Source organism: Notothenia rossii (assembly GCF_949606895.1).
Source record: "Notothenia rossii genome assembly, chromosome: 8".
NCBI lineage: Eukaryota > Metazoa > Chordata > Actinopteri > Perciformes > Nototheniidae > Notothenia > Notothenia rossii.
The window spans coordinates 68804352-68830495 of record NC_136906.1 but is presented as its reverse complement, the minus strand read 5'-3'; the positions used below and the strand labels follow the sequence as shown (position 1 = coordinate 68830495).

The window sequence follows — 26144 nt, the reverse complement described above, 5'->3', positions numbered from 1 at the left end:
GGTAACTGTCACAAAGTGAATCAGAAACTGTAAGGGCCCAAGGAGCTCTGAGGCCTGGGGACAGCTGCTGCCTGCTCTGCCTGCTGGGTAATCAAAGCTATTTTCCAGCTACACTTTGTATTGAGTTACATTAACACAGGGACCTGTCCTTGGTACTGAAATTAGCCAATCTATTAAATAATGAGTGCTAAGAGATGAGAACTCAAACATCTGGAGGCTTCTGCAGATCAAGACAGAAGCTTTACATAAATAACTCCAACATGGCAAAACAGGGATTTTCCAGCACATTACAAAGCAATGACGAAGCCCCCCTCCTCATCAACCAGGTCTTCAAATCTGTCATCAGGTTAAAACAAGAGGGCTCAGTCTGACACAAACACGCTTAATATGCCGTTGGAGTACTACTGTATAAATGAGAGCATTCCTGCAGGCTTGCCTGTAGTTAAAGTGGCAGATCCTGCCTGGTGAACACAGAGAATAACAGACTTAGCAGGTGTGGAATGCCAGCTTTGACAGGCACACACATGTACAGTATGTCGGCTACATGTCGGAAACCCAAACATCTCCTAATGACAGATGCTTCACCCTGGGGTGCTGCTGAGGGGGCTGACCGTTGGCTTTCAGTCACGCTTACAGCTCCCCTGAAGGAGGAAAGCCAAGCGACACTCAGGTAGATATTTTTCTTTGCATTAATATGTGACTGGAGTGCGAAAGAAAGAGGAAGCTTTTATTTTTTTCTTAACAAAAACAGGTTTGTTTTGGAGCTGTGGTTCACAACAGGAAGAGAGTGCATGAGTTTAAACAACAGATGGCATGAACCACAAGTCAACTGCTGGGTGTGAAAACACATACACAGTTATTGAGTAAATAAAAGGTTTATTAGAAAGGCACACACATTTGATCTCTGAAGATACTTTTTTAAACAAGAAAAAAACGAACTTTGTTTTTGGTCACTTCTGTTGGGGTTCACACTGGTTACAAAACATTTGGCTTAGGGTTAGAACAATGCAACTTTAAAAATAGTTTCAGTCACAGCGGCAGCTTAATTGTGATTTGTTAATTCACTCTTTCCCAGGGTAAGTAAAGGGTTCGGACACAGAAACATGTGCCCATTTGAGAATGTCAGAGCAGAGTAACATTCAGCTGTTTGGAGAAGCAGAAAAGCCATTCCACACAGCAATGACCTGGAAAGGCTGTTGTTTAAGTCATTAAAGTCACCAAACTGATATTAAAATGCATCACCCCTGCTTAAACAAAAACAATTAGGCTTTATCAGCACTAAAATGTAATACTTGAAAAGTATCCCTCACAATCATCTGAACTGATGAGTCAAACTTGTGTAACTTGTAGTGATTTTTCAACAGCATATTGGATATTCAGCAGAAGGTTAAGACAAAAGAGGTTACATAATGGCATTTTGTGCGTTCATCAGCATTTTAGTAAATAAATACACAAACTCTGCCTATTTCAAGTCAAAAACATATGACATGCGTCAAAACAAGGCACTGTTATAAGACATTTGAGTAAAAGTTCCCAAAAGAAGACAATGAGTTGAAAACAGCATAAAAAAAACTGAAGATGGCTTTAAGACTTAATGTGACTCTTCCATACATAGAGAGAGGTCAAAAGCATAACAATAAAACATACAATTCACTTAATATGGCTGTATGATGTCATCTTCGGCATCTCAAACAGATGTGCAAATACAGCACTAAGCAAATACTCCAGTAATCTTTTCCACCAGAAAATAGAAGGCAAAGAAAGCACTTCCTGTCAAAGATGGAGGGCATAGACGAGTCTGATGGTGCACGCGTGGAGCAGGGGATCACGAGTACAGAGCAGGAACCTGGACAAAAAAACAAAACAGAGTGATGATCTAAAGCAGTGGTTCTCAAACTTTTTTCAATAATTTTTTTAATTCAGCCAAGTGCCCCCTGATCAGCGCAAAAAATGCCTACATAAAGAGGTACAGTAAAACAATAACCATGTAACTGAGAAAACACTTAAATGCTACATTTCAAATGTTTACTATCCATCACTAAATTCATGACAAACCAATTTTAACATCATGCAATAACACTAAGACGACATTAGTTGCATTGAACTGATCTTTTTAATAAGTTGTACTTAAAAATTGGTTTATTTATTTATTTTGGGGCGTGGAGAATGAAGAGAAAAAAAATATGAGCATTTTATGAGCATGGGATTTTGACCCCTCATATAAACATTATGCATAATGCTGCGCTATACTTTGCAGCCACAAGCCGTTGCCAAGTAACGCTTATTGTTTAGGTGTCCTTTGATAAGCAGGCAGTCATATCATTAGCTAGAATAGCTAGATCTGATAGATTTGGACATAAACGCGAGTGAAGTCTAACCGGACGCGAGAGAGAGATCAGAGATCAGAGATCGGATCAGCTGCTGCTGACGGAGAACACGCAGCTCTACCGGATCACAGCTCCGCCGCGGAGCGTTGAGTGGAGCAAAATTAAATACACTAAGAGTTAGACCTAACACACTTAGCTAGTTTATCTACTCTGGAACTAGCTATACTAGTTATACTTATACATATGTGTATTCTTTACTGTCGGGTCACTTATTACAGGTTCAGCGAGCTGCACGAGACCGACGGGCTGTCAGGAGACGGAGAGGGAGAGGTGTCATTTTTCATGAACATAAAATAAATCTCACGTACCCCCTGCAGTACTCCAACGTACCCCTAGGGGTCCGCGTACCCCCATTTGAGAACCACTGATCTAAAGAGTGTATAAGTGAGAGTATCCTCACAGACTGGAGTCTTGGCACTGAGTGAATGAGGTAGTAAACTAAACACTCCAGGGAGGAAATAAAGTCTAGCAATAGAGACAAAGGCTGCTCATAAAATATTTATTATGACACAATGTATGATCCTTCAAAAAGGCTGGGACGGTTTATGGAACATTTTATGTTGATGTGCAATAGAGGATACCTGAGACAACATCTATCTTTGAAGCACGCTTCAGAAAAGCCCAGTGATCTCCTCTGTGACCGGGTCAAGGTCGATGTCGTAGAAACAAGGTCGGGTTGGCAGGCCAGGCATGGTGCTCATCTGAGGACACAACACAAGCAGAGAGAGGGAACTTAACTGGAGGGAACTTAAGACATAAGAAGCAATATCATTCAATACAATAGTGCAATACAAATAGTGCAGGTAAACTGTTTACATGTAAATAGAATTAGATTTATTAAAAAAATCATGACGGTTAAGATGAAGATGTAATCCTTTATCTTGTAACACTTTGTGATTTTTTAAATGTGGCTTTCGTTTCAGGTGTTTGGGTCCAATAAAATATGGTACAAAAATACTCGCAATGCAAGATTGGCTGCCCTAACCAAATGTTTTCCCATTTAAAGTATTTTACTTTTAAAGCACACAAAAAAACACTCTACTTATCTTTAAAGAAATAATTGCACATTTTTCCAGATCTTTCTTCAATAAAAGGGAAAAAGTGTCCCCTGTGAATTTATGTTTAGCCTTGAGTTCTTATCGTAGAGACACACGCCATGTGGGAGACAATGCAGCTGCACTGAAATATGCTTTACACACACACATACAAACTGTAAGCAGTTTATTTATGAAAAACATAAATATACCGATACATCTCAAATAAATGATAATAAAAGATGACATGAAAGAATACACCACATTATTTCTTCTATCTGCTGAATGAAGGGACCTCCCTGATGATCAAGTACTTGCAGATGGTTTACATTTTTGTCTCATAGAATGTCAGTGACATCAGAACAATATAAGAACGTTAAAGTGGACCTATCATGCTATATTTGAATAATATAGTGTAGGACCATACCTATATAAGGCATATTTATACTTTTTATTTTTCAAAATACCAAACAGATCATGCATTTTAGCCATTCCTCATTTCGCTCAATTTAACAATGTCTTTGCATGGGCTGATTCTGTGAGAACAGCACCATCTACATGCCTGGCATATTTACTACAGCGTCTCCAGCGCTTACGAACGGCAATGTCCGTGGCTGTCTCCTCCTGATTGGTGGAGTTGGTCCAATAGCCGTAGGGCCACTTCTGTGACGTCACAGAAGTGTTCAAATCTGGATCAGTCTGTATCAGATCCGTTGCAGCCCCTTTTTAAGAGGTTTGGGTATGGAGGAAAATAGAGAGGGTTGTGTTTTCTGACACTTGGTGAGTTCCCTGGAACACCGGGGACACATATTCATGTATAAAAGACGTACAAAAGTGCATTTTGCAAGATAGGTCACCTTTAAGATTACTATCAAGATAGTAACTGTAACCTCATATTAAAGCCTTTGCCACAACACGGCTGTTTTAAACCCAAAGACAATACGCCCCGCCTTGGTATGAAACGTTGCATAGACAGAGAGGATCACGCCCTGCAGGTTCAATAACTAGAATCTAGAGTCATTAACTCTGGGCAGACAGAGGATCAATGTGTAGACAACCTCTACTTTAGCAGTGATGAATTGAGACAATGGTGGCTTTGTTTTAACTGTCTTCAAAATATAGATAACAAAGGGGACAACTCTCAGATACAAGACAACGTTTGAAGGCCATATCCAAAATCATACTGGGGATAATGACTATCAAACTGCACGAGGGACGGGGGTCAGACAAAACTCCTGAGTTTCAAGAATCACATTGAGATTCATTGGATAGATAATAAGCTAAAAGAAGCTGCATTTTTATCTAAATTAGCGTAAGAAAAGAAAGGTACTTTTAGATGTGTGTGTGTGTGTGTGTGTGTGTGTGTGTGTGTGTGTGTGTGTGTGTGTGTGTGTTTGTATATGATCATGAGTGTTACTATTACCAGCTGATAGCTCGCTTCTATCAGGGGGGGCCATGTAGTACAGTCAGCGAGACCAGACGTCAACAGCACATGCTGGAGTTAACAGCCTAATTGAGAGCTTTTTTAGTTTGGTTTGGGTGCCGAAACTAATTTGAATCTTAAGTTTCCAATCAATAAATGAGCTGCCCTAGTGTCTGTGGTATGACAGATGAAAAGAAAAAATCAGTACAATTCACATGCAAGCTAAAAAAGGTAATTATCTTGCTCATTAGAAAGGGAGCAACATTCTTTGCGTGCCTCCTTCCCTCTGACCCAGGGCCAGTTTTATGGGCCCATTAGTGGACATAAGACAGAAGGAAGTGACCAGCCAATTTCCTGTCTGAGGAAACTGCATGTAAACCAAGGGACAGAATGAGGAGTGCAGGCTTACATAATCCCACAGAGCGGATGCTAACGGCTCCCTCTTATTGTTGGCTGGTCTGATATCAACAGTGACTGCCACAGTTTCCCGACTCTGCTCTGGGTCACGACCATCAATACAGCTTTAACTAAAGATGACTCAGACTAAAACAGCATTAAAGGAATTCAACATCAATGCGTCACCCTTTATTCTAATGGACACATTAGGAACAATGATGGCAGAGGGATTACTCTACTTTCCTTTTAGATGTAACATCACAACATCCAAACACTGCTGCGTGACGTCATTAAGGAATTGATCAGTGGGAGAAGCTACTCAGGTCCCTGTTCTTTGAAATAAAATGAACTTACATTTTCACACACAATGCCATGTGACTCACTGTTGAAGCACATTATACGGCTTGGCATGAAACACTCCAAGGTTAAGCACTAAACTGCATCAGAAAATAGGTTTTTTCTTCCGGAATAGTCATGATGTACAAGTATGTGTATATCACAAGATAGAAGGATAAGTTAAAAAAAAGCTACATCTACAGACTTTTTTTTTTTTTTATATCGCTGTGTTTTGTTTGAAAATTAAAGGGCAGGGCCATACAAATGTCCAATAAGACAATAAAATGACTAACTATAATACCATAATTGTTTCCTATATTGTAAATGTATTTAATGGATCAAAGTAAAAATCATTGCTTTATTGTTAATAACAAACCGGGAGGTAGGCCATGCTGGTTGTAGTTCACACTGCTAAAGAGGACCTCCGTCCAGAGTGAGCTACTATTACCATCAAATGTGGTGAGAAAGCTTGACAGTGCACCCGTCTTCCCATCATAAATAACAAAGCAGAGCTGCAATAAAGAAATATCTATCGCCCCTCACCAAGACGCCACTGTTTCAGTTGGACTATACCTCTCAGAGGAAGAAATGAAATAACAAATTCTAAACTCGCAAAAAGAAAACTAAAAAAAGAACTGCTTTGAAATCATTTGATACCCAAACTTCTCTCAGCTTTCTGGTCCTCAGTATCAGGCTGCACATTTAAATATCAAAAGATGCTAAATGTGAAGACTAACTGCCAAGGTTTGAAAGCAACAAAGGATGCGCTGTTCTGCTGCTCCTCTCCAGCCTGAGAACAAGTTGGCACTCGCAAAAACACACAACACTCCGTGGCTAAAGTTGGAAACTCCACTCAGCCAAATGAGTCCCTCCATTATGCCCAAACACAATGCTTCTTTGTCGGGGGAAACCCTGGAAGAGACAATGTAGCTGGATATCTACCCCCCACTGATTCTGGAGGAGAGCCTCGGTCAACAACAGGCCCAGAAGGGGATTGAGGGGGATTATAAAATTGTGCCATTTAAAATTAATGGAGCGTTAGAAGGAGATCAATGTTAAAATAACAGCAAGCGTGCGAGTAAACATTTAATAAACAGGGTCATTGATGCTCCTAATGTTGGGCTGTAAGTTCATCCAATGACTCTTGTCAAAATGGATGAATATAATTACCTGGTGACTAGACAGGTGGAGTTACATTGATGAGATCGAAGAGTTCACGGCTGCAGTTTGAACTCTCACCTGAGAGTGAATTGTTTCCCAGAGGGAGCACTTTGAAAATCACAGAGACAAGTGTGAGTGTTGTTTAGGGCTCAGGTTAAGTGTGACTACATAAATATTAACTACCAGAAAAATATATATCAATACAACCGCAGTGTCATGTTACATCTCTACATTAGTTTCACTGTAACTGAAGTAAGACTGCAGTTGAAGAAAAGGTCAGTTTCAAAGAGGAAGAGCTGCCTGAGCTAGCTGGTCTTTGGCTCATTAAACTCACCACATAAATGAAGGTCTACTCTCCTCCTATGAGTGCTTTCTCTCTTAGATGTTATCACAGCGCTTAGCCGATTTACATCTTGTCCATTATTAACCAATCGTGGAAAATGCAGTCATCGAGAGGGGTTTCTATAAATCTGCAGTGGGGCAGCTCTAACGGGATATGAACTCTAAAGAGATCTATTGTTCTGCTAGCGACCCCTCTCTCACATATCTGGAGAATGACATCAGCCCCTTCCTGATTCTTCACCCTGTAAAGACCCCTAACCCCCTCAAACTCTCCCTCTTCTCTCACACTCACGCTAACCGCTTCAGGAGTTTGGCTGGTGAGATCTTTCCACTTTTTGGAGTCTCTCATGACCTCAGAGTTTGGTAATTAAAAGAAAAAAACATATTATGAAGAAGCACCATTATGTTTAGGTTTTTTGTTTTTTAATAAAAAGGAAGAGAATACACTTTGTATTTGATGTAATGAGATGATTGCTTCAAGTTCATGTGACAGTATGTAGATGCTCACACGCTAGCCTCTGTTCTTGCTTTACTTTCACCCGCTACATTTCCTCCTAATGGGTCTCTTTCAATGTCTTTTCAAAATATTTGAAATATAACCCTCTAGCGATACTGTAAAGGACAGGAAAATTGAATAACCTTGACGTTTTAACCTAAAAGAAAAAGTTCAAATTGTCATAGCTGAGGCTGGAGAATCTCTTTGGATCAGTCTGGTAGACGGAGGCTAAGCCAATGAGTTCAAAGAGCATTTTGGAGACTTCCTTTGGGTGAGGAGTCACAGTTCAAGGGTTGTCAACGTGCCAGCGGCTCCGCGGGCCACAGCAGATCAAAGGCAAGGGTTGGGAGACTGGACAGACGCTGCCATACCGTTCCCAGCATGCCCGGCGTTTGACACCTCAACCTCAGTGTATCAAAGTCCATCCCTCAGGGCACGCTGGTGAAACAGCAGGAGGCAAAACGCTCAGGAAGCGGCTTCCTTCCTGCCTGGCCTATCATCGGCAGAGAGGCTCCAGCTAGCCCAGCTCACCTCTAACCAGCTCAGTAATAAGGTGGTCAGGAAAACAAGAGGATGAAGTATGATGAGAAATGTTTATAGCACCTGCATGATCCCATGTGGGGAGATGGTCGCAGAGCTGTCTAGAGTCATGAACATAACTACTAGCTCTCTGGAGACACTTAAGAAGTAATCAAGACAAAAAGTGTGAAGTCCGGGCACTTTAAGACCAGGCTCCCAAGACAACTGATTTGTACACACATCCGTTTATTTACGACGCTTATCTGTCAAAACTAATTCTATCATAAAACTTTTCAAAGATAATCTGTAATGCACCAATACAACAATATTTGGTTCAAAGACAAAATGCATATACATCTTTGAGGGTAAACATGCCCAACTTGTTTCAGATTTGACTTCATTATTGGAATAGCTGAACTTTTCTGGCTAACTGGGTGCATTGAAAAGATGTTGTAAACACAACATTGACAGATGATCACGTTTGAGTTGACATGTGGAACTTGATGCAAACGGCTGCTTATTTGCCCAACCCGAAGTTACGTAGAAATGTAATCATTCATTTTCCTGCATCCAAATGTTCTACTAAGACTTTTCAAATGCCATTTTGAATGGAATTTAAGAGAAACTCTGTCTCAGTGAGCTACAAGTCACTCAGACTGAAGTCAACATTAGCAGACTGCTCTGAGCTGTTGCACTATACCGTTACGTACCGTTCCCACAAGTGGATAAATGAAACCAGCCCCAATGCTAGCACGAACATCTCGGATTGGCAAAACGAATCCAGTGGGTACGCCCTTCTTGTCAGGCATGTGGGACAGGGACAGGTGAGTCTTGGCCATGCAGATGGGCAATGAACCATATCCCTAAATATAGGACGGAGAAAACAAGATTGGTTATTATGTCTTTATGTGTGTAAGTTATAAAGACACAAAAAGACAGGAGGAGGTGAGCAGCCGACAATGGGAAAGTCAGTGCTTATAATGATCTCACCTGTTGATTGTAGTAATCAATTTTAGCCTTGGCCTCTGGAGTCAGCTCTATGTCATCAGCTCCGTACACTTTTTGGGCAATTGTCCTGATCTTCTCCACTATTGGCATCTAAGGGGGAAACAACATGTGCACTCAAAAGGAAGTAATCAAGCAAATTAGATTTGTGAGTACACGTCCGTGTGGCGTCAGGGTTAACCAGGGCTACACAGTGCAAATGAAATCATTTGACATGTTTGACTTTTACTGTGCGTCTCAAACTAGACACTGCATTCCTTTATTAGCTTCATCGAGGCGGATGTCTTTTCGGTTCAGTCCGTTTGTTTTTCAGAAAAAACTATTGGCAGAGTTTTCATGAAAATTGGTGGCACATTACAAGTTCGAGAGGATATGAATCCCAGGGCAAAAACATACATTATTTCTTTATTCAATTTGTGATATTTGGCCGTTGTGTAGGTCTGCAAAAGTTGAGTTACTTTCTAGTTTTTCATCTTTCTCTGCAGTCCCTGATTCTGGTAGCAGCATCATTCACAGCTTGCTTATAGTTACTTTACCTGGGTTTTTGAGCTTCACTATACAGAATGATGTACATTACAGTATGTGCAGAGTTTTGTTTTTCAGTTATGTTGTGCTCAACTTATATCTCAGTTTCACACAAGCATAGTTTATGACATCGAGAGCAGTTTGGGTGCAAATCCTGGTCCAATGTGCAACTAAATCAAGTGTGATGTGGAGACTTGAAGCCTAGAGTGCACATAAACTGAAAAACAGACTTTTTGGTGATTTTCCCTCTACAGTATCTGCTCTCACCTCCGTGTTGTACAGGAACTGGAAGTCGCTGGTTCTGCTGGCAGCCTCATGGACAGCCTTGGCGAGCTGGATGGAGCCGTGGCCGCCCTGCGCCCAGTGGTGACACGGCACAGCTTCAGATGCTCCACACTCTTTTGCTATCTCACACACAAGGTCAATCTCTGCCTGGGTGTCCGTCCTACATAAATCACCAGAGGAAACATTGTAAGCAGTGCTTGTTTGTAATGATGAAAAATTACATATTGAGATTAAGATACATATTAAAGTTACAAAATGGTGCTTTTGTGTGCACAGGGAATGTGCGGACTATCCTATTACTGCTCCTTAGTGGTAGGTAAAGAACAAAAACCAGTACTCAAGTAGTTGTATTATTCAAAGAAAGGTATTTTTACTTCAAGTTATATTGACTCATGTTAAAGTAAAACATTAACAGTTTAAATTTACCTCGTAAAAAAGTCTTATCTAATCTGCCAGACAATTGGTGCTGTGCATGTAAGCTCATCTAAATCTAAAACATGTTTTAACAGCTAAATGTATCAGTAAAAGTAGTGAGTATCCCAAAGTAACTGGAGTAGTAGTTAATATATTTTATTACAGATGTACTTGAGTAAGAATAAAAAACTAATCCTGCAACTCAACTACACGTACTACCTACCACGATCCATTTCTATGCATATATTGAAAAGTTGGTGACTTGTATTAGCTTATAATTGTGTGAATGTGTGTGTTTGCATGCATCTTACTTGAAGACATTAAGCGCCACCACGACCGGCACCCCAAACAGATGAGCTATCTGGATCTGCTTCCTGAGATTGCTGCGGCATCCGCCTGCAACCAGACTCAGATTCTAGAGGAGAAAAAGACAGAAGGAGGTCAAAAGGTCAAAGCTTTATCATTGTATTTAAACTGCTTGTTGGTCGTTCACGGCATAACGTGGACTACCCTGTCCCGCTCTGGAAATACCCTAATAGAATAAAACGGGTAGTATCCTACTGTGGGCAGTTAGTCATGTATCATACTTACATTGTATATTACCATGTGCAGGAGGTCAGTTACTACAGAGCACATTAATAGCATATTGTGCAGCCAGATACTCCCAAGTTCGGCCACAGTAATCCAATCATGCACTGTGTGTGTGTTGTGTGTGCGTGCCTGTGTGTGTGCATGTGTGTGTGCATGCAGCCCCTGGCTCAGAGCAGAAAGGCCATGAAGGTCCCATAAATTAATTTCCCTGGCTCTGTTTTTCCCCAGTACTTCTGGTTCTCGTTACAGGCTTCAGAATTAACTTATACTGCTTCATTATTTACTCAGCTGAACCTGGCCAGTGATGTTAGCCAGATATGAGCTCCGACCCACACTCATACACAGGAAGAATCCCACCTCCACTTTGCAAAAAACCCACGAACCCGGAAACCCGAAGCAAAGGTTGTATTTGTGCTGTTAATCAAATAAGTGCTCTTAACCATGTTAGTGGGGGAGATATGTTAGCTTGTAGGCTGGGAATCAAATGTCCGAGAGAATACAGCTGATCTCTGTAAAATCTCTATATACAGTGGGGCAAAAAAGTATTTAGTCAGCCACCAATTGTGCAAGTTCTCCCTCTTAAAAAGATGAGAGAGGCCTGTAATTTTCATCCTAGGTATACCTCAACTATGAGAGACAAAATGAGAAAAAAGAAATCCAGAAAATCACATTGTCTGATTTTTAAAGAATTTATTTGCAAATTATGGTGGAAAATAAGTATTTGGTCACCTACAAACAAACAAGATTTCTGGCTCTCACAGACCTGTAACTTCTTCTTTAAGAGCCTCCTCTGTCCTCCACTTGTTAACTGTATTAATGGCACCTGTTTGAACTCGTTATCAGTATAAAAGACACCTGTCCACAACCTCAAACAGTCACACTCCATACTCCACTATGGCCAAGACCAAAGAGCTGTCAAAGGACACCAGAAACAACATTGTAGACCTGCACCAGGCTGGGAAGACTGAATCTGCAATAGGTAAGCAGCTTGGTGTGAAGAAATCAACTGTGGGAGCAATTATTAGAAAATGGAAGACATACAAGACCACTGATAATCTCCCTCGATCTGGGGCTCCACGCAAGATCTCACCCCGTGGGGTCAAAATGATCACAAGAACGGTGAGCAAAAATCCCCGAACTACACGGGGGGACCTAGTCAATGACCTGCAGAAAGCTGGGACCAAAGTAACAAAGGCTATCATCAGTAACACACTACGCCGCCAGGGACTCAAATCCTGCAGTGCCAGACGTGTCCCCCTGCTTAAGCCAGTACATGTCCAGGCCCGTCTGAAGTTTGCTAGAGAGCATTTAGATGATCCAGAAGAGGATTGGGAGAATGTCATATGGTCAGATGAAACCAAAATAGAACTTTTTGGTAAAAACTCAACTAGACGTGTTTGGAGGAGGAAGAATGCTGAGTTGCATCCAAAGAACACCATACCTACTGTGAAACATGGGGGTGGAAACATCATGCTTTGGAGCTGTTTTTCTGCAAAGGGACCAGGACGACTGATCCGTGTAAAGGAAAGAATGAATGGGGCCATGTATCGTGAGATTTTGAGTGACAACCTCCTTCCATCAGCAAGGGCATTGAAGATGAAACGTGGCTGGGCCTTTCAGCATGACAATGATCCCAAACACACCGCCCGGGCAACGAAGGAGTGGCTTCGTAAGAAGAGGAATGGGCCAAAAATAGCAACAGTGTGTGAAAACCTTGTGAAGACTTACAGAAAACGTTTGACCTCTGTCATTGCCAACAAAGGGTATATAACAAAGTATTGAGATTAACTTTTGTTATTGACCAAATACTTATTTTCCACCATAATTTGCAAATAAATTCTTTAAAAATCAGACAATGTGACTTTCTGTTTTTTTTTTTCTCATTTTGTCTTTCATAGTTGAGGTATACCTAGGATGAAAATTACAGGCCTCTCTCATCTTTTTAAGTGGGAGAACTTGCACAATTGGTGGCTGACTAAATACTTTTTTGCCCCACTGTATGTGTGGAATGATGGCTTATTTCCCTTGGCTAATGCTACACACACACCTAGCATAAAGGATTTGATAGGTGATATGAAATATTGTGTGTATTGACTGTGTTGCACCAATATGTAGTGAGGCAGGTCATCCCGATCTTTTCTTTCTTTAAAGTCACGATGGGAATGTCAAGCGCATGATCTTGTGTCAGTCAATCAACAACACACAGTAACAGAAACAGCGTGATGTTATTGAGCACATGATTGTTCTATAATGGGAGCCTTGCATTAGCCGATGCCATTTGAAAGCTTTACATTTCCTCAGAACATCCTGACCTTTACCACGAAATGTAATAAAACAAGCTTAGTTCATTACTTAACTTGATTTTAAGTTGATGTCATTATGTTTCCTTTCTTACTCCTTTTGGTTACAGTGGCTATGCTTTTGTTTATGTGTATACGTGTGTGGATTTATGCTTATTCGCTCATACCTCATCAATGTACTCTTTAGGAAGAGGTGCGCCTGCAGACACCTGTAAACACACAAAGAAAACAAATAAACACACACTTCAGTATTATATCACATTCTTCAGTGCGTATAGCATTTAGTTTAGTTTTTTGGCCATATTTATTTAACCACATGATGGAGTATTTAGTCATTAAAAAGGACACTGAAACCTTTATGTAACCTTGTGATTTGTCTAATAGGGGGAATGTATCTTTCAGTTTTTTATACTGCAGATACGTTTACAAAAAATACTTTCAGAGATTGTATAAACTAGTTTACTTTCTACTGAGTTACAGTTTTTAACCATCCAGCAGCTTTTATCATGACCACTCAAAGCACATTTTCATTGACGTCGGGTGATTGAGACTGTTTATCTAACAGTGTGATATTCTAGTTCAGGCTTTTGAAAACACCTATGCCTTTGATTGTTTAATTGTACAACATCTGTTGAGAAAATGTACAGGAGAAAGACAGGCTGCATTCCACATTATGAAAGTCTAAGGCAGCCTTAAGGACTGAAAATATACAGACATCTGGTGCAATTAAATTACAGTGTGTTATGTAAACTTACATTTGGGCCACCGCCATGCATCTTTAATGCTCTGACTGTTGCAACCAGCACCACCGCATTTGGCCTCAGCCCTGAAGCCCGGCACTTGATGTTAAAAAACTTCTCCATCCCGATGTCTGCTCCAAAACCAGCTTCTGTCACTGTGAGGGAACAGATTTCAAAAGATTAACATTTCTAACTAAGTTTACTGGGTATAAATACGATTATGTTGAGTATACAAAAGGGAGGTAAACGGTGTGTACTCTTTAGGTGAAGACTAAGTTAATCCTGCACATGAATTAAAAAGGTTGTTGAGGATTATTGTGATACGTTACATATTATGCTGATCTCATCTGTCTACATTTACTCATTCACTCGTATCCTCTCTACCTCTTTGTTTAATGTGATTATGTTTTAACCACATTTATCTTCAAACCAACTTTATATTCACAGCTGGGTTCAGGCAGACATCTTTAAAGAATCATGGGAAAAAGAGGGAGTCTGAGTGTGTTTCTGTCTGAACAGCAACACTGAGCTGAGTAATGTATTCACAGTGAGGTTCCCTAAAGACGGAGCGCCTCTGATATGGACGTCCCTATATATACAGTCTATGGTCCCTACACACAGGCCTCTTGAACAGGATCCAAGCAAAGCAAATAGTCCACCTGGAGTGAAGGCCTTGTTAAGATAAGGTTTCCTGTTACTCATTGTGTGTTTGTGTGTGGCACCATTGTACTGAAACACTTGCTGGCGGGCTCAAGCTAGAGTTAAGGTTGATTTCACGCCTTTCTTGTGTATCGAGGGTTTAACGACTTCTGGTGTATTTGAACCATAGTAGGGAGAAAAAAGCTGCACATATAACGGCAAACAGGTCGAGCTCCAGATCTGCTTGTTAGTGTTCTTGTTGTGGTTTAATTTTGTATTTAAAAAATGCAACATGACCCTGCCATGTGATGTCTAGACTAACTTGTCCATGTGACCCTTTGTTAGCAACTTACATTTGTGACACCTAAACCATCAATAGAACTATATGTTGATGTTTAACTAACAAAAAAATGATACATTAAGTGTGTTTTAGCCCTTAGTTTTCAATAAAACACTAGTTAAGCTTAAACAGTCCATTTCATAACTTAACAACAATTCTCAGTAAGAAAAACAAAGCACTATAACTGTATCAACTGTTTGTTTCTAAAACAAAATACTACATTTAAAGTGATTAGTTAGAGAAAATGTGTTATGCTTTGTCATTTAAATCAGCTTTCTTTAACGAATATGGCAAAAAACAAACAAAGCGTGACTCCCTCCGTGTACGGCAAGAAAGCAGTGAAAATGTTCTATTTGAAAGGCTAAACAAATATTGGTTGAAGCAGTATTTCTTTGGATTAAAATACATTTGGATTCAAATACATTTTTTTTTTAGTTTGTCTAGAGTTACTGGAAACGTAGCAGCCACAAGTGGAATACGACAATTTTATATAAACTGATACACGTGAGACATGTATGTTGTCCAACCAATTTCATTTAACATTGTCTGTTTAATCTGTGTGTGGGCAGCCTGTGTATTGGACACAATTACCATCAGCTAACCCTCTTATCATTTAATTCAATTTGAAAGATATTAATGCAATTAGACTCGGAAGCATATAAGGATAACAATTCAATGAATGTTTTTTTTAAAAGTGTTTGTGCATTTGCAAAGAACATTAGATCTTTACAGTAAATCGTGCAACTTTATAGTTTACATAAAGATTCCAGTAAGAAATGACTTTTTCACTGTAGCTTAAAGTGTGTGTGGCTGATGCTTATTAAAATACCTTCTCTTTGAGGTTTTAAATAAGGAATGCGTCACTCTGCAGGCTCTTTGGAGTTGTCTGCATTAGTAGTTAGAGTATGATTTATTTCGCCAAAGATGCAAGAGTAAAACAACTCAAGTAAGGATGCTAGCAGAGAGGTGGGAAGAGAGAAAAGAAGTGGGAAGTGACAAGAAGCTGATATGAAAACTCCCCTGTACAACAAACTGGCCCTTTAACAGTTTCTGGCAATATAAATGACATTGTTGACGTTACGCTGAAATCGTAGTTTGGGTGGCCTTGGCTGCATCATCTCCATCGCAAAAAGCCTTTCTAAGTAAAGAGTAACAAATAAAGCCTAAAGGGATGAGAACAAGAATGTAAATACATTTATTCGGCTACAAATCGGAGCGTATTGTTCCCGTCAGCCCAACACTAGGTCTTTGGCTTTTATACTAAACTAAACCAGATTTCCAATAAAGCTCACATTCCTAAGTTTATGATTTGTGTACATTTCCATAAAACTGAGAACAAGAGTATGTAGAGAAAAAATAATTGGGGTGGGGGAATAGTGAAAACAAAGGCTATGAGTATGTAATGACAGTAAGTATGACAGGCTTTCCACTACAACAGTTCACCAGGCAGGAGATTGACCCCAGAGGATGTCATGAGGAAACACTTACAAGCTTCCTGTTCTGCGGGACAACCTTGAACTGACCGAGAGCAGGTGGGGACGAAGAGGTCGGTGTTGTTGTGAGTGAAGAGGAAGCTGGATGGTGTTACCACAGTCATAGCATTGGTATCAGCACCCGTGCCAAAAAACACTTGCAGAAAGGACTGGAAAGTAGGCTAACACAACCATCTATTTCCTGCTTGGGTTTTCCAGTTAGATTTATTTTTGCTTAGTTGTGCTGGAAAAAAAGGTGGTATTTTCATTGTTGAATAATGTGGTCTTCTTTCAAATGTAATAAAACAAAGATATTAAAGTTACAATGACATACAACAAATCAAAATAGCAAATATGTATTGGAAGAGGCCCGTTTTCTGTACGTAACAATTGTTTCTTATTAATTATCCAAACAACAAAATCAATTAATCAATTTGTCATTTCAGTATTACTTTTAAATTCACATCATAATACTATGTGAGGAATGTATTTATCGTGCACCTGTTTGCATATGAAGTACTGATTCTGATTCACTAATCATGCTTAACTGCACATTATAAACACAAATCTAAGATGAAGAAGCTAAGGACAATTTGACTAACTTAAATAACCAAATTAATCAGAGTGAATATCTTAAAAGACAAGCTAAAACAATGGCAATGGTGTAATGTCGAGATGGTTTTTAAAATGTGGGTGTAGAGCTTGAAATATTTGACATGCTGAACATATCATCATCATCATCATCATCATCATCATATCTCACGGACCATGGACAACCACGGTTTAGGGAGGCTCTGCGGTTTGGGAAATCTTACAGTAAGTCAGTGTCAGAGGGTTATCTGCGTTCAATGCTCCAGACTGTTAATGATGCAGGAATCCTTCAAATCTGGCAAGTGAAATTCCTCCACCAGCGACCCCTCTACTGGCAGCATTTCTCCATTTTAAGTCCAGATTCCAAAGTGACAGGAAAAAAAACACAATAATACAGAGCGTGATGAAGCATGGCCACGAGTATGTTGATACACACTCCAACTACCCTCAGTGGGTTCACAGAGAGTTTATTTACTTCCTTCCTTATTTTAATCAGGTTTGAGGATTTAAAGATTTGAGAACTAAATTGGTAATATCGGGTTATTTAAATGACATGTAATCCCCTAAGAAAGATGATATGGCAAACTTGATGGCAATTGCTTATTCACACGTCAAAAAGAATTGGAGCAACATAAGCATTGATTTGGGGTTATGTTTCTGGCCTTGTGGTTTATATAAGTCAAGCAATAGAAGTTTACTCTACTGTTAGGTCTGTTTTGGTCCCTACAAACTTCGACTATGTTCTGCAGTCACTCAGTAGCTACGTTGTTTTTACAAAGAGCTTTTTTCTACAAATGGCAGCCTGCTGTGCCAGAAACAAGTTTGTCGAGACCAGTTAGTCTTAAACAAAGAAATAAACTGCAGACAAAGAAGTACAGACTACAGACTATACTTATTTTATTTGGAGGTCATGGAGCAGCCTTTGTTGTGCAATGATAAATCACTACTGAACATGTGAGTGTGCTTTCCATTGCCCCTTTCAAAAGTGATTTAGCTAATCTAGCTAAATCCTGTTAGACTTTGTTGGGATGTCATCATGTTTCAAGATCTTAACTGTTACTTTAATTTGTACAATGTTCTCAAAACCAATAAAAACTAAAGACCATTACTAAGAAATAAGGACCCAAGCTGTACATTCTCTAGTTTTATCAATAAATCTGTTTTGTATTATCTAGTTGTCTAACCTTACACTTGATCATAACACTAGATAACACCTTGGTAAAAAACAAAGGGCTGACTTGTTGTTCAAGATTTTGTGCAGAATTATACATTTTCTTAACTTTGCTGTGGTGTTATTTTCAGTGCTGCCAGTTAAAAAAGGCATCAGGGAAAGAGCCTGAGCGGAAGGAGGGGGGTATATGCATCCCAGCTGCAGAGGGAGGAAGAAGAGGGAGGTGGAGTTCCTGGCATACCTGAGAGTCAGGTAACAAACACACAGACGGGGAAGGGAGGGAACGAGACGAACAGATGGAGAACGAGCGGGGTGGAGAGGCGGCTGGAATAAAACCGGCTCCAGTGTTGTGAAACCCAACACTCTGCTCACGCTGCTTCTGCCCAGCTCACAGATGACAGCCTGTGTAAATGTTGTGCATCACCCTTCTCCTTTTACCTGTTATTGCTCCTACACGGAAAACCTTTCCCAAATACACATAAATATAAGCTTTGATGAGCCTTGCACGTCCATCAAATTCACCTGACACACTGGAAAACACACACACGTGTAAATTCCACACATATTTCTGCAGCCAAAGTAAAGGAGGACGGAAAGTGAGCAGCAGGAGAGATAGACAGATAAAAATGGAAATATTCAAGTATGCTTTGACGTTGAAGGGATTAGTGTGGTTTACTCTAAAGCATTCCAGGGGCTCTTAAGATTATCAATCAGCTTCCTTCCTCTCCGGTGTGTTTTTTTTACGCAATCTCTCCAACTGTTTCCTAGAAAGTTGCGCAGTGGCAAGACACCAGGGAAGCACACTAAGTCAGTTCGAACAGAGCCAGAACCAGAACTAAAATGAATGTAGGCCAAAGGTTGCAGCAGCGGGGGAGCAAGTGGAAGTTCATGACTGGAGAAAATTGTAAATTATAATTTAAGCTACCCTGCTAGGGAAGCTTAAGCATTACATTTCACATCTGGCGCTTCTAGACTCTACAGTTAACATCTTGTTGTCTGTCATCCCCACAGGTTTTGTGGGTGGGCATCTGCTTTAGCTTGTGCGCGCGCGTGTGTGTGTGTGTGTGTGTGTGTGTGTGTGTGTGTGTGTGTGTGTGTGTGTGTGTGTGTGTGTGTGTGTGTGTGTGTGTGTGTGTGTGTGTGTGTGTGTGTGTGTGTGTGTGAGATCTGTATGCGTGAACGGTGAGTTCTTACCCACAAAGCCGTCTCGACCGACCAACTTCAAAGCCAGCTTGTCTGCCAGCACCGAGGAGTTGCCATGGGCGATGTTGGCAAAGGGCCCAGCATGGACAAACACTGGCGTACCCTGCAACAATTAGAGGGGCTCAAAACATGCAAGAGGAGTCGAGAAAACATTGAAAACAGGAACTCACTCTAAAAACTTTAAATAAGGACATTCCAGTTCTTTCATTCTAAATTCAACATCTTTGAGAAGCTTATTGAAGTGTGGTTGCACTTAGGCTGGCAGCATGTTTGTCTAAACAGTCAACACAAGTTAAGAGGTGCTCGACTGGCGTGGCAGCCTGACTGTGGGCCAAGCTTCCTTCCCCTGCTGATTTTAGGATTACTCCCTTAAGACTGGACACACACAAACTAAAGGTTACTGCCACTTTCAGACACTCAGGCTAGTACAGTAACTTTCAGCGAGACAGTGCAAAATGCAATACACTTCATGATCATGTTATATGCCCACTAAGTTCTGATAATAAATGCAATAGAAGTAGAACTCTGACTTTAAGACCTCACAGTCTAAATGTTCATTTCTCTGTAAACTTTAGATACCAGTTGTCTATCAGAAACCACCCATGCAAGTAACATACATTTAAAATAGCCACAATATGTATATGGTATAAATTGAATAATTACTTTAATATAAATAATGAAGTTAAATTGTTTGGAGCAGCGGTTCCCAACCTTTTTCAACTCAGGGCCCACTTAAGAATCTAAAACATTATCGCGGCCCACATTCAACTATAAACAATACGGAGGCTAAATAAAGTTCTTGATTGGTCAAATCAGAACACGTGACACGTTGTTAATCCAGTAGACCGCTGTCAAGGACTGTAATGGCCGTTGCTAAGGAGGATCAAGAAAGAGAAAGGGAAAGTTAAAAAAAAAATAAAAAAATTAATAATGAAAATGTTTCCACACAAATCATAATATTTTGCAAATTATTTGGCGGCAAATATTGAATTTACATTTACACCCTTTAATATGTTATTTTGGCTTTTAGATGACAACCGCACACAGTGAATAAATATTCTTCTGGCTAAAATACATATTTTTAAAAGTCAATCAAGGAGTAATCTTAATTTAAGGTGTTTGAAGAGTAGATTAAAAATACAATTTCTTTTTGAAAAAACGATTGCCACAAAAAATCAAAGGGTGGCTCAACACGCCATGAAATGGGAAATAATTAGCTCTAACGAAGAGTGTGATTAAAGGAACAATAAATATGATCGCTATGTTTTTGGAGGTCAACCTATTTTTGTTTGTGAAATGTTGAAGTGATCCTACTGACTGCATCTTTATTTCTCCTGTTTTTGTCTGAGATTGGAATGTCATATATGTTATATGTTATTGTTATGTCCATGTTTGTGTTTTTAGCCTGTACACATTTTTTTAATAATAACTTGCAATGCCTTCGCGGACGACTAGGGGGCCCACTGGTTGGGAACCGCTGGTTTAGAGACTTCACAGAAATGTTCTCAAAATGGATGGATGGATATTCATGGCATGATATTTTCACAACATAGTTTTGCGAGTGTGCAGTTATCTCTTTGGGTTTGTTGTGTTTTCACAACATTAATGTGTTACCTTGGATTTAAGATTTTGTATCCATTAAAGCCGTTTGCATTCAAGTGTTTAAAATAATAACAAAACTACCGTCTAAAAAGGAGAACTATCCAAGAGCGTTCATGACAAAACATAGAAATACCTAAATATTTGTTTACAATAGCAAATAAGGGTATATTCTTCTTAGCTTAGTTGAAACTCTGCCACTACAGGCTAAAGCTCAAAGCCGCTGTCAGCTTACAAAAGCAAACCTGAGCTGAAATGCTTAAGGGGACAAACTCTGTAACTTAGAGAAGGCAACAAAGAATACGCATACAGAGAAAAGGTCGACTGCACCACATCACAATCCTTCCGCTGCACTCATGACCGACTTTAAAAAAGGAAATTACTAAAAAAACTAGTGAAGAAGAAAACTGGGGAAAGGCAATTGACCTACACTACACTGCATGTGAATTCCTTGAGAGGGAGGACAAAGGAAGGATGGGAAGGACTTGCATGATTTTCTAAGCTTTTGTTTGCATACCTCTCCCACTGCCTGCATAAACAGCCTCCCCTCGGAGGAGTAAATCAGCCATTTAACAAGGCTCTGACAAACGCTGTCTGTTCCTCTATGTAATGTAGTAGTAGAAAGTAAACTGCATTAAGACAAAGAAAGAGTATAAATGATTCACATAAGAAGAAAAAGTATAAAAGCAACATTTTTGTAGCTATCCTGTCAAAACATATTTCTTTGTTTATACCAATGGAAAGACAACACACGTCATACATAGCGTGGATTTCCATGTGTGTCTGCAACTCCTGAACTTTTAACTTGACCCAGTAGACTTTCTACGTAAGTACATGAAGGAAATCGTATCTGGCAATGAATAAGCCACTACAGGGTAATGAAAGGGGAAAGCAATGAGAAGCAGAGTGTGTCTCCTCTGATGGACAAGAGGATTAGAAAGACTAGGGAAATGAACAAACACAGGAAGATGGAGATCATGTCCTGGTTTCCTCTTTGTGAGCATCTCTTGTACTGTCCACTACACCAGCTGCAGCCCAGTGCTACACTAACAAAACGTTCCCAAGCTTATTTTCAGACGGCACAGGGATGCAGACCTAAGATCAGTCCCATGTCTGATTGGCTGATATGCTCCACTGCTTCTCCCCAGGAAAGATGCATGCGGTCGTTTCGGCACGCCACGCAGACAGGATGTTTGTAAAACGCAAAGGATGACTGAGGTCCGCTTAATAGACACGTACGCAAAGAGTGAGATAAAAGACTATTTTTCTCTCTTGTGCTATGTTTCCTCTAAACCCCATCTGAAATAACACATGTGCTCTAACACACACCAGCTTCCATATGCCAACTCTATTCTCATGTGTGCATCTGTATTCAACACAAACAATGACAAGTGAAGAGGGCATAAAAGGGCACAGGCGGTCAAGCTGGATGGAAAATTCTCACGGAGCTCAGAGGCCCTGACAGTCCCGATACCAGCTCCCTGACCAGAATGACAGGAAACCCACACAGGAAGCGGTTTCACACAACAGGACCGCAATGCTTCCTCCAAAAAAACATAGAGTAACCAAATCTCTGCTTCATGCACCCCTCCGCCCCCTCTGCACCCCCTGAAAACACACTCTGTGTTTATCCACCCCACCCAGTAGCCAGTTTACCAAGCTTTCTGTTCAGAACAAACAGACGGAAAACAGCCAGGCAACAAAAACACAAAAGCCGTTAGCAAACAGCATGACTGCTAACATTGTTAACTTTAATGACTTAAATCAATCCAACAGGAAAATACACTCGGCTCGTTCAGAGAAACCTTTGACCCACAGCTCAGTGACTCAGACTGTAGATAGAAAATTGTAAGTCGAGAGCTTTAACATCAAAGATAAAGCAGATGCCTTTGTCTAGATGAAAAGACTCTTATCACAGTGCCAAGGCACCAGAATGAGAAGATAAGTACTGCAGCTTCACGTTTAAAAAGAAGAAAGTCTCATTTCAAGGACAAATAAGGATTTGTACTTTTCTTTTTTACTGTTAAAGGTGGCCTGTTGGCTTGTCTTACCAATGCCGTGAAGAGAATTTATACTATTGAAAAAAATCCTCTTTACCAAAAACCCTAAAAGTGGAAATGGGTAACTAGTGGTTTCTCCAACACAGTGAGACCAATAATGGCAAATCAACTATAAATTATTCTGATTAACTATATATACTCATAGAAGAATTTAAATGACAAATATGTTTATAATACATTTGTATGCAGTTTATTTGATTCCAACTGTCTGGATTTTGTTTAAATCCAAGTATATGAGATCAATAAATAAGAAATGTGGTAAAAATGTCAATGTTAAAATCAGCATCGGTGTGTTCCATCCCAGAACACTCATACAATTTAGTTTGCAGCTAAAACATGTTTTTTTTCTTAACACAATTAATGTGTCTTCTGTTACTTCTTTCAAGTGGGCTTCTGCTGTACCGGAGAGGTCAAAGATTAATTCTAGATGTCTGGTTTGTTATCGGCTCATTCAATCCTTTAAACCTCTAAACTACACTTCCTCTCCATTTTTCCAATCCATCACCTTAAGGGTTGGACTTTTTTCTCTTGCAAAGGGTCAGCTTAGTCTTAGTGTGTACATCATGAATTGTTTATGTGCCGGTGTGATCACATGTCCAGTTATCTAATGGTAAACCGCTAAATGAAAGCCAGACGCTATAAAGGGGAGTTAGATATAAGTAGTCAAATTAAGGACAGTATGAATCTGGATGGCCTTCACCTGTCCTCCGCACATTGCTAAACTGCTGTTAAGATAAAGCGCCATGGGAGGCAATCGATCACCCTTTCCTTAAAAGCTCTCAGTGGAGGCCTCACTTTCTTTTCTCTGACAGCAGAAGTAGAAGTACTACAAACTGTCAAACTTCCCTGTGGACTGCCAGCCTATTCATTCTACAAGATATTCAGCAGAAGACGCTCAATAGAGAAGGGTAACGACTATTTAAATGGGGTTGTGTTTGTGCCTCACCTCGAGGGTCTGCATCAACGTGGGCTTGATGGCATCTTTCATTAACACCGCCAGCGCTCCGCTCACACCCTGACAGGGAGGAAGAAAGGATATTGAAATTGTAAGTTGGAAACAAGAACAAGTTATAAAATGTTACCACAATAATACTATTTTTTTGTAGAATGGTTATGATCCCATGAGCTTACTATCCCAACCTTCTTAGCGCTCTCCACACACTAACAGACATTTAGCATACAGTCATATTCCCCCGGGGGTTGGCTCTGGGGTGTGGTGATGTTTTTGCTTTCAGTCTAATTAGGGACACTAATGTAACTTTGTATAGGATCCTCCTCTACAGCTCTGAAACAACACAGACCGCAGTCTTCAGGGGGAAACCAGAACCAGCTGACCTCTCAAGTGGATCCGGTGAGAGGTGTGAAAAACGTGCTTTAAATCTTAATCGCAGGTTACACCTACATTAGACGTGCTGTTGTGAAGAGGGGAAGTGGTACGTTGGTATTTCTGGTACAAGTGGGAATTCACAAGCTGCATATTTGACAGAAAATGATGACGATGATGAATTATGTTTCACTCATTCTGTACACCCAGAAACACCCATAAGGGTCCAACGCCACAGGTTTCCCGAGCTAGAATGTAGCACACACCTAACCATCACACGTCTTTCCGCTTAGTAAAGACATAGAAAGATCCATCTGGAGATTGCAGCGGACTCAATACTTTAACATTCGGAGATGTAATGAGGAAAACCTGTCAGTTCTTCAGGATTAAAATCCCCACTCTCTCTGAATGACACGACCACACAGTAACACCCACCAGGTCCTCTGCGGTGATTGGCTGCCCTGAGCGGCTGGTCCCCACCACCATACGGGCCAGTCGGTTTTTCATGTCCATCAGGCTGTCTGCCAGCGCCAGGATGGCCATGATCTCGCTGGCCACGGCAATGTCAAACCCAGTCTGAGGAAGAGTGAGGAAACCAGAAACATTACACACATTGTAAAGCACAAGGGCAACAAATGAAAGTATTTGTTCTGTGGCCTGCGGAGAATTCACACCGTGAAATGGAGACGCAGCAATGTTGTTTTGTACGAAATCCTGAGAGGATTACACTTTTTGACTAAATAGATTTGACTTTATATTAATAGGCCAGGACTTCTTCTTGGAAAAGTAGGATAGTTTAGAAAGGGAATTAAATGTATCATCCCTGATTCCATCAAATATTACAATCACACTGTAGGAAGAAACAAAAGTGGGAACCTTTTGGCTAGAAGACAAGATATAATCTAGACAGACCAGCCTTATCACATGGGCCAGAGAATACGAGTCATATGATCATGGCCTAGTTTAGGAGTGATAACCATGGGGAAATAAATCACCATTAACATGTTTAACTACTTTTTGATGGGACTTTCTGTATTGATAAATGTCAAACTAACAGAAAAAGGAAGAAACTAAGAAAACAAGTAAAATTAGCAAATGAGGGATTTCCACAGGGAAGAAAAAGCAGTCACCATTCTTCGTCACAAGTAAAGGAAACATAACTTAAACCACATTAATCCACAACAGTTCTACTCCCACTCCCATTGATAGTACCCTGAGGGACTATAGTGTGTCCAATGATGGAGGGAGGTGGAGGACAGGGGAATGAAAAGGGAAACAGAATGGATGAACTGATGGCAGTAAATGTAAACATGTGCTGAACCAGCTCAGAGGCTTTTCCAGCTCTGTGTGTGTGTGTGTGTGTGTGTGTGTGTGTGTGTGTGTGTGTGTGTGTGTGTGTGTGTGTGTGTGTGTGTCACTTTTCTCCTTCTTTAAACATTTGCTTTCACTTAAGCCCGCTTGCTTCCCATTGAGGTGAAGTGTTTATTTACAGGATTTTTTCATTTAGCTTTCATTACTACCGACATCTGGGTGAAATACATCTGGGCTTTATCATGGACAAATGAGAGCGAGATGTGTCTGGGTGTGTGGGAAAGTCTTTATACACTCATCCTCACTTTACTGTACAATCACTCAAAGGCACAGGCAACCTGTGACACCTTGATTAAACACACGTTTACTGTAAATAATACCCATTACTGTAATATTGAGTGCAATAATGACAATTTCATATCTAGGCATGGTCATTTATTATATAACTTTATGTGAATGTATGACTTTTAAGCTGGTTGT

General features: G+C 40.3%; 1 protein-coding gene across 1 annotated transcript in view; it reads right to left on the bottom strand.

Annotated features, from left to right (window-relative positions):
* Positions 1 to 711: 711 nt before the first annotated feature.
* The window catches only part of mthfd1l (methylenetetrahydrofolate dehydrogenase (NADP+ dependent) 1 like), a 36860-nt gene continuing 11427 nt past the window's right edge, over positions 712 to 26144 (bottom strand). Inside the window, exons 18-28 of the mRNA XM_079644106.1 lie at positions 24789 to 24929; positions 23976 to 24044; positions 19362 to 19473; positions 13970 to 14109; positions 13382 to 13423; positions 10635 to 10738; positions 9892 to 10069; positions 9085 to 9192; positions 8805 to 8957; positions 2969 to 3088; positions 712 to 1846 (exon numbers count right to left, since the gene is read on the bottom strand). Coding sequence (XP_079500232.1) covers positions 2999 to 3088; positions 8805 to 8957; positions 9085 to 9192; positions 9892 to 10069; positions 10635 to 10738; positions 13382 to 13423; positions 13970 to 14109; positions 19362 to 19473; positions 23976 to 24044; positions 24789 to 24929 — 1137 coding nt within the window. The 3' untranslated portion in view covers positions 712 to 1846; positions 2969 to 2998. The remainder of the gene's footprint in view (positions 1847 to 2968; positions 3089 to 8804; positions 8958 to 9084; positions 9193 to 9891; positions 10070 to 10634; positions 10739 to 13381; positions 13424 to 13969; positions 14110 to 19361; positions 19474 to 23975; positions 24045 to 24788; positions 24930 to 26144) is intronic.